Consider the following 9,317-nt stretch of genomic DNA (forward strand, 5'->3'; position numbering starts at 1 on the left):
TTTGTGAGAGAGTATCACACACTGTTTTCATGCCTTTACAGTTTGACTTTATTTTGAGGATTTAAAGTGCAATATATTACGATAAATGCTATTTTAGGAATCAGAAATCCAAGTTTATATTTTCACAAATACCCAGACTGTTAGATTTCTTTATTGTTGCTGTCACAAAATTCATACAGTATTTATTCAAATCAAACATGTTTTTCTCTAATATTGTGACAGCCTTATGCCTTATTTTCTTTAGAAAGATTCTCATAAGTTCCTCCATACTGTTTAATCACCATAAACAAAAGAGGATTTCTAAATATCAGAGCTCTTCATATAGAGCCTTGTTGAACTTTTGATGCAGATCTTTACTTTTCTTACAATATAATCGGCTGTAGAAAAAAAAAAGTACCGGTATTGATCCATTCCATTTCTATTAGTTGTTTTATCTTGCTGTTTTACTCGTGATTCATCTAGTGGAGCATGAATAAATTAATAGAACACATTTTATAGGTTGATATTTTGGTCCTACTTACAGTGATAGCATGCATGGAGTAGCCGAGCCCTAGCTGCCTGCAAACCACCATGGCCTCCTTTGTGGTCCAGCCTGTACTGCACACTGTGCCCCACTTGGACCCAACCTGAACCTCGACCCGGCCTTCATAACTGCTTCTGCCGCCCACTATCCGGATCTGCAGAAAGGTCCTGCTGGGAGTTAGACTGGGGACACACTTCCTGTCCTGTCTGCGAACTATCTAAACTCAGACTACCCAGTGTTTATATGGAGTCCTCAGGCAGTGGAAAATGTGTTGTGGAAGCAGCTCTTTGGTTAGTCTTTATGAGGCCAGGAGATCAGCGTGGTTTCCAGATGAGGTCACCACGTAGCTATGGGGATGAGTAACACTCAGTTGGAGTAAAAGCTTTTTATGATCCCTGTTTTAGTTTTTTTTTTTACACATAACAAGTCTGAGAAAAAACATTGCATGCTCAGAAAAGTATATATTGCATATGAAAATACAATAATACTGACATATACTAATGCTCATGCCTGATCATTTTTATTGGAAGAAAATGCAACTGTGTCCAGTTCAATGTTTGGACTAAAAAGTCTTTATGTAAACTAGTAGACAACATAACTTCCATTGTCGTAAATATGCATATAAATGCAGAGACATAAACAGTTACTAGCTCATACCATTTGATTCCCCTGGGTGTCTGAACTGAGAGAGGCTTTTTAGTTGCTGCTGCCAAGCCAGACACATTATTACATGACAGTAAACACTCTTGAAATGCTGCTGCTAAAGAGGCTGGATTCACCACACTGCAAAAACTGATCTAAAAAGAGTAAGACTTTCTTAAAATAGGTGTTTTTGGCCTTAATTTGGGAAAGTAAATAAGATGATCTGCCAATGAAATGAAAATTAATTATCTCCATGAAATAAGTTAATTAGATATTATGCATTACAAAATTATTTCTTATTTTAAATTACTGCAACAGAAAATTGTCTTACTTTTCTGCTTAAATCAAGGGAAAATGCACTCATTTCACGAACAGTTGACCTAGTTTTTTTATTGTTGTGTTTGACCTCAGAAATGGATTTATGAGTTTTCTTTTCAAAAATAATTTGCAAAGAAGAAGACCTATGTTTTTTTTGGACAGTGCAAAAAAGATTACATAAAATCATTGTAACCATTCACAACAGATTGATATTAGGCTTAAGGGATTGAATTTTATCTTTTTAAGAACGTTCTACAGGAACCTAACTCAGTAAATTTAGATAACTGGAAGTTCAGAAGTATGGAATTTTTGTGCTTTTCTATGGTTGCAAATATGTCTCTATTTCCTAATTTAAAGTGATTATTATTAATTATTTTCCATTTTAAAATAAAGAATATTTTGACTTCTAAATGAATCAGTTTGGACTGGATATGCAACACACTGGATATGCAATACACTACTTAAATACATATGTATTTAGTCCTTTATGAACGATTATAATTAGGATTATAATGTGGATCAATGGGAAAGTATTATTGATATGGGACCAAATATACCCATGCACCATCTGTATGCTTTTATGCAAAAATGCAGGGAATTCAGATATCTAATTCTTGTTGTTAAAAATCATTACAGTAGTTTGTTGGATATCTTAAAAAAAGAGAAGCCCAGACCCATAACCTGCTTTGTACTGGTTCTGTAAGAGGTACACAGGACAACTTTAAAGAACTTCAGCAGATTCCTGACCAAATATGTTTGCCTCACACTGTTTCCCTTCTTAACAGTATATTGAATTTGAATGTGCAATATATACTATAAGAATGCAAATATTTGCTTTACAGCAGTAAGTTAGTTCTGGTAGGGTTAGTAACCTACTTGCAAGCCCTGGTTAGCGTAGCCCAACCCCAGCTGCCTGCACGCCACCATGGCTTCCTTAGTGGTCCAGGTCTCACCACAGATCAGACCCCAGCTCTCAGTCCCGTTAGAGTCGGAGCTCAGCACCTCCACGCGGCCCTCATAGCGAGTTCGTCCTCCTGTGATTCGGATCTGTGTGAGACTGATGGGTTAGGGGACTACAAAGCAAAGCGTAGATGTAGAGGGACCAGATTCTTCACAAATCCTTCTGAAATATGCAGAAGCTCTATTTTTGTCAACAGTTTATTAAAATCCACCCTCATGCCTCGATCTATGATCATTTGTATTGGATGAAGGGTAGGTTTTAATGGATTATTGACACAAAGCATTTGTTTGTACTGGAGATATGGTTAAACTAGCAAAAGGAGTTTAGAAAAACGAAACATGAAGCTGTTCAAGCACTAATGCTGCATGTTTGAAAAAAATTAAAAGTGCTTCAAGAGAACAATTTCACAAATTCTCTTTTTCTAGAACCATAACCTGAATAGAGTTAAATCCCAGTTAAGAAGCAATAATGAAGAAGTATTAGTTGAACTAAGCTTAGCTTTTCACACTAATAACCAAAGAAGTGTCTTAGAGTAGCACATACATGTACAGGTACACTTAAAAAGATTAGAATATCATGAGAAAGTTCAGATAATTTTCTGTGACTTCAGACACTGGAACCCTAACAGTTCTAAATAACTGAAAGCACTTGAAGAGGTTTCCGAAGTGAACTGACTTGTGGTCCATGTTTCCACAAAGCAGGCATTGGTACAATGACAGACATACTTTGCACATGTAACCATATGAGGACTTTTAGAAGCAATAGCAGAATAATATGAATAAATAGTAGTAGAAATAAATAGTAATATTAACTAATCGTAGAATAATATTAATAAATAAATAATATTAATAGCCCAGCGTACAACATTACAGATAGAAAACACAGATTTTTTTTCCTCTCATGATTTTCTTTAAGCAGCAAACAAACACAACTTTCCCTTTTCATTTATTTTTTTATATTTAACTTCAATTTAAGTCATTCTCATCATTTTATTTACAACTTTTGTTTGTAGCACTTTGAGATGGGCTACAGTAGTATGATTATTATCTTTTAAAAATGTGTTGTAATAATCTCCAACAACATGGCTAAGAGCCGTGTTTGTCTTTTACAGCCGCTCTCACACTGCCAATAAAAGATGCAATATGCTTATTTTAATGACACAAAACCAAAAACAAAGCAATCTTTGTAGATCACCTGCAACACACCAGCTTTTTTTGAATATCAGACTCAATGTGCGATGAATCTAAATGTATTGGTTTTACTGTCTGAGTGACAAAATTTATTGAACTTTTTCAAGATGCATTTCATTTTAAATGTACACGGAAACAAACACAGTGTTCCCACTGTTTCATTAAAATCTGGAACTAATTCAATCTCTTATGCTCAAACTGATTAAATACGTTTTAAATTATTATTAAGACAAACAGTTATGTGAACATTTCAGTAAGGAGGTAAGGTCTGACCGAGTTCTCCAGGCCCATGTAGGGGATGTTGCAGCGGACAGCAGCGTCCTCCATGTGCTGACAATCCTCAGATGTAATGTTTTTAAACGGGCAGTTCCAGATCGACTTCTCATTTCCAAAGCACTTCACCTCATTCATGTAGATTGGACCTATTCCTGAAAAAAAGGAAAAAAAGAACGAGATCTGGAGTCAAACTAGCTAAAGAATTTTAAGGAGGAACTTCAAACTTTATTTTTTTTTTTTTTGGAAAAAAATTAAACATTTCTTTACAGTAGTACTTTTATCTCCTAATGTTACTTTTCTAACATTACAACAAACCATATAATTTTATTTAGTTGTAAATGTTTCCTTTAAATTAGCCTGTGTTAATATCCTGAACACTTAATGCAGGATTACAATAAATAGATCTACCAAGAAAGCTGTCTGACTTTTAACATTCTTGTTAGACTAATTCAGCTGTTTTCTTTCTTACAATGAAATTTAGGAATCAGACTCTAGAATGTCAAGCAGTACATGACTCCTTCATGTAGTGCTTGATGCATTTCTTATAAATGGCTGCCATTTAGGTGCTCTTGCTTCTGACCTACATGGATGTTTCTGGCTAATCCAGGAAGCTGGTGGTCAGACACCCATCCAACCGCATCACGGCTATGCTGCTTCATCTAACGGATCCATACTAAACCTCATCAGCCAACTTACTCCGAGGTGCTCATTATAATATGCAAACACAAGAAGAGGAACTCCTTCCTGGCATTTCCCAGAACCGGTGCTGAAAAGGCTGCCTGTTTTCTTACCTAACGGAATTTCTCGCCCGTTTAGCCAAATACCCACACTTGTACCTTGTAAAGGAAATACCCAAATGAGAAAAACACACATTTCCACATGAAGAACTATGCAACGTCACGAAAGCCTTTTGGTTGAAAAGTTTCCCCCATCAGAGATGATGAAGAACAGCTTTAGTCGCCCTTATTAGAGCTCCTGGTAAATTAGTGGAACAGTCCTAAAATAATATAATTAATATAGTCTGATTCCAGATTTTTTATTTGTGGAGAAAAGCAAATCCAATGTTATCAAATTATTGTATTAAACATATCAAGGTACTAATGCTTATGTATAATCCTATTTTTTACAGCACTTAGTCTTGTCCAGTAAAATGTCATAAAGTTGGAGTACACAGACAGATCTTTGACCATGCATAACCTTAGTAGATCAGTCTGATTCCTCGGTCCTCCTTTATGCACTATTGCCTTCAGTTCACCCCAAAGGTTCTCCAGAGCATTTCAGCCAGAGAACACAGTTGATTTTGTACCTTTAGAAGAAAGGTAGTTTGAAAGGTGTGTGAAGGAAGCCATTTATGTTAACCTCTTACACCCTCAGGGGGAATAAATAAATTTCTGCCTGACAAAAACACACAAAAGTAAATCACTTATAGCCTTACAGCTATTTGATTTAAGAAGAAACCTTTGGTACCTCTGTAAAGGTAAGATGTCATAGAATGGTTTTCTGGTGTCAGCACCATTGTAGCTTTGACCCTGCCTGAAATATTAGGGACAAAATACAAAATATTTTGCATTTTCTTAACCTCGCCAAAATTTTCTTTGAAATAAACATTGCAAAACACTACCAAAATATTATTTATAGCACAAAAAAGTAGTACAGACTTTTAAATCTAAATGTTGTGTAAAAATATACCAAATTTGGACTCAATCAGATGTATCATATTTATTTTAGAATGGTATTAGTGAGAAATTTCTTAGGCGGAGAGGCCATTTTGGCACATTTATCCAAAAATGTCACCAAACTGTGCCAGATGTGTTTTTTACATCAATACTGGGGGTTTGTTAAAATTACGAGGTCACGTAGCAGCTGGACCCACCGGTGGGTCCGTAGGGTTCTAGGGGTTAAGAAAGAAAAATCAAACTTAAACAGAGTGTGAACTCAGGTTTCAGCTTTCAAAAACCTACAAAGCAGCGATAGAGTGGATTCCTTCCCGCTATCATCTCAACCCCGACTCCCATACAGGGGACGAACCATCTCGCCTGTTCAGCCAGGCCAACGATTTCCGTTAACGACCCCCCTTACAGAGGCATAGACCAGTATCAGGTATTGCAGGCCAACAAAGAACCCAAATGACTCAGTATTCTTAAGGGGCGGACCCGTGCTCCTTGTTCAATTTGCATGTTTTCTAAGCCAAAACAAGGCATTGTTTTGGTCCACTCTATAAAGCCTAGAACTCAACAGTAATTCTGATATTTGAATTGAAAAAGCTTCCTGGATGGGAAGTGAAATGTCTTTAAACTTGGAAACAATGTCTAGTGGATAGTTTTTTTGGTTTTTTTTTACTTTTTTGGAATTTTGTACCTAAATTAAACATGCCTACATGCTTTGTAGATCATTATGCTTAGGAAAAAAATGCATTTTTAGCTCATTAGACACTAACAGTTTGCATAAAGTGCGGTTCTACATTGTCACCCTAGTGAAAGTCGCTGCTCTGATGAGCTTAAGGAGAGAGATCCTGGTTGTAGTGCAGCACAGGAGTTAAGCTTATATATTAGCTTTGAGTCTTTCCTTCTAGTTCTCAGATGATGATAAAACATTGACGACAGGTGTTCATAACATGGAACAAGTGAAATCTTATTTATCCTTTATTAAACCTGGTATAAAACCTGTTGAGACAAAGGCCTCTTTTACAAGGGTGATTTCCCACCTTGACCCATGCGGGCACCAGTAAGAGCTTCCTTTGCGCTGCCGAAGCCAAGCTCTCTGCAAACGACGCTGGCTGACTGCAGGTTCCAGCGGTCGTCACACACAGTCCCCCATTCGCTACCTTTCAGTACTTCCACTCGACCTTCTCCCAGCCTGGCTCCACCCTTCAGCCTCACGTTGCTCTAAAGAAAAAAGAAAAGAAACATACATTTGTCTATATTTGTTTAGGAAACCCAAGCCTGCTTGCGGCATAGTCTCTCAGCAAGCAAAAATCCAGTTTAAACATTACTTGTAATCATCGCCACATTTTGCCACCATACAACCACAGACTTCTGAAACACGTGGATTTTTGCTCTGGATGAAAATTGTGCTGAGCTGTAACCTTCCATTTTATAGCTGTGTATTCTTAACTCCATTTATATTTGTACTTTAAGTTGGCCGTCTTCAAATGTGAATGCTGCGTGTTTTGCTTTAAGTGAATCCTAATTCTACAGCCTCTGCCCCATTTTAAACCCTTTGCAGCCCTTAATAGGTTTTCTCTGACAATGCACGGATATTAAAATCGGGGCAATATGGATGTCTGATGTTAATGTTTCCTTTATGGTCAATAACCCGTTTTTACCCACACCCTATATTATGTTTACCTGCTGACACTGCTGCTGTAGTTAAACTAAATCCTGGGCTGCATCACAATCATTAGCTGCATTTCCATTAACCATCAAATTGCGCAAAAATGTAATTATGAAAATAGATTCTCTAAATGGAAGAAAACAACAACAAACAAACTGTTTTATAAAAAGTTTTTACACTTAGATGAAATAGTTTTTTGGTTGTATTTAAATCTTTATATTTCGCGAAACTGCTATCGAAAGCACTTTTTTTCCATCACATGAGTCACATGGTCTGCATCTAGACCTTACAGACAGGAAGAAGACAGGAAGTAGGTGGAAGATGATGGAACCAACTAGAGGCTGAAATATGGATATATTCCATGTGATTATTTAATCTGCATCTGCCATGTTGTTTCCAGAGGTATAACATTAACAAACATATTCATGTGCAATTTTAATTGTATTGTGTATAAAGAAAATAATGGAATTATAAAACTTTGCATTGTGGAATTTAGCGGGATATCGGCATACCCTTGATCTGACTTGTAATTTAAATGCAACTACTGTCACACAAACACACAGACACACAAAAAACATGACCATTCCCCTCCCCTCTCCTCTCCCTCCTGAAACAAATGCAGCAGCTACATGAAAGCAAATACTGTTTTTTAGCATCAGCCCAACTTTAATTTTTTAGTCCGAAACAAATATATTTAAACATATTGGGGGAGCAAATCTTTCCCTCTCTCTCATACTCCCTTTCCTGTCAGCCTACTGTTGAAACAACAAGCCACTAGTGCTGTAAAAAAATTAAATATGACCAATATTGGCTGATACTGATATTAATACCGATATATCGTGCATATCTAGTTTTCTCATGTTATCTATTCACCCTGTATAATATATGTTACATTTTCCATTAGCCCTGATTAGCCTTCTTGCGTAAAATATATAAAAGCATCCCACAGCATGATGCTGCCACCACTATGTAGCCCTGTATGCATGGTTTGTGTTCAATGTGTGTTCATGGACAGTGTCACTGTTTTTCCTCTCATAGCTTTTTTACAGTAAGGGTATTAACAAATAGTTTTCACTTCTCCATTTCCCTTTTCAGACGTGGGGCGACAGTTGCATCAGGTCAAAGAGTTTGGCCTGCAACCAAAGAGCTATTTGGTAAAAAGCCTACCTAAATATTGAGTAACTGATCATATCCTCTGATTTGTTTCTTTAAAAAAAAAAATTAAATCTAACAAAAATTAAATGGTTGGAAAATTCTGGCATTGCAAAGACCAAAATTAAAAATATTAAAAAATGTCTAATTCATACAGAGGAAAGCCTTTTCTGATTTATTTAAGGGATATAGGTGATTAATTTTTAAATCCCTTGATTGGGGTGTCATATTAAACAACAAATCGTAAATACAGTTTTGATACCACTATGACACCTTGGGCCGTCTCAAAAAGGAGTGTCGGCCCACCAGATATATATCTAGTAGTCATTCTTTCATTTATTAATTTGTCAACAAGTTTTGATCTCATCTGATTAAAAAATGTTTGCTACAGGACTTCTAGGAAACTAACAAAGTGGCTTAAAATAGCTTTAAAAAAAGAATCTCCTTTTTCTATTTTTTAAGCAAAATCCCAGCAAAACACATTGAAGTTCAGGGTTGCAACGAGACAAAATATGGAAAAGTTCAGGTGTGAATATCTTTGCAAGCCAAATTATGCTAAAACATGTTTTCCTTTGCCATCTTCTATAACTGTAGATAACTTTACCGAGGTTTTAACTTTCTTTTTCAGACTTCTGTTTTGCACAAATAGCGGGCCGGGCATGCAGCTCACAACAGCCGGCATGCCACCGGCGCAGGATGATGTGGCGTTTGGCTTGTTGAACTCAAGCTGACAGGCTGCCAGGTGGACCTCTGTGCCTGTGCATGCCACAGACTGGATGAGGTAGGAGTTCTTCTGTCGCTCCAAGTACAACCTGAGGAGAGCAGAGATGGGAAACGGACATTGGAAAGTCAACCGCCAAATGAATCAATTGTTTTTACACATATATTCCACTTCTAAATAACTTCAGCATAAAAATGCCAT

The 9,317-nt window shown here is 36.7% G+C and overlaps 1 protein-coding gene across 3 annotated transcripts in view; it reads right to left on the reverse strand.

Moving 5' to 3' along the window:
• loxl3 (lysyl oxidase like 3) overlaps window positions 1-9,317 on the reverse strand; it is a 38,485-nt gene that overhangs the window by 12,533 nt on the left and 16,635 nt on the right. For 2 of the 3 annotated variants that reach the window (XM_015403104.1, XM_015403106.1), the window contains 4 exons: window positions 9,000-9,207; window positions 6,615-6,795; window positions 3,908-4,062; window positions 2,360-2,530 (listed from right to left, as the gene is read on the reverse strand). In XM_015403104.1, the coding sequence (XP_015258590.1) occupies window positions 2,360-2,530; window positions 3,908-4,062; window positions 6,615-6,795; window positions 9,000-9,207 (715 nt within the window). Of the gene's footprint in view, window positions 1-521; window positions 678-2,359; window positions 2,531-3,907; window positions 4,063-6,614; window positions 6,796-8,999; window positions 9,208-9,317 lie in introns of all 3 variants that reach the window. The other variant, XM_015403105.1, reaches the window with a different exon arrangement.

The sequence above is a fragment of the Cyprinodon variegatus genome, unplaced genomic scaffold (genome assembly GCF_000732505.1).
Source record: "Cyprinodon variegatus isolate N-32 unplaced genomic scaffold, C_variegatus-1.0 Scaffold1439, whole genome shotgun sequence".
In the NCBI taxonomy this organism is placed as follows: domain Eukaryota; kingdom Metazoa; phylum Chordata; class Actinopteri; order Cyprinodontiformes; family Cyprinodontidae; genus Cyprinodon; species Cyprinodon variegatus.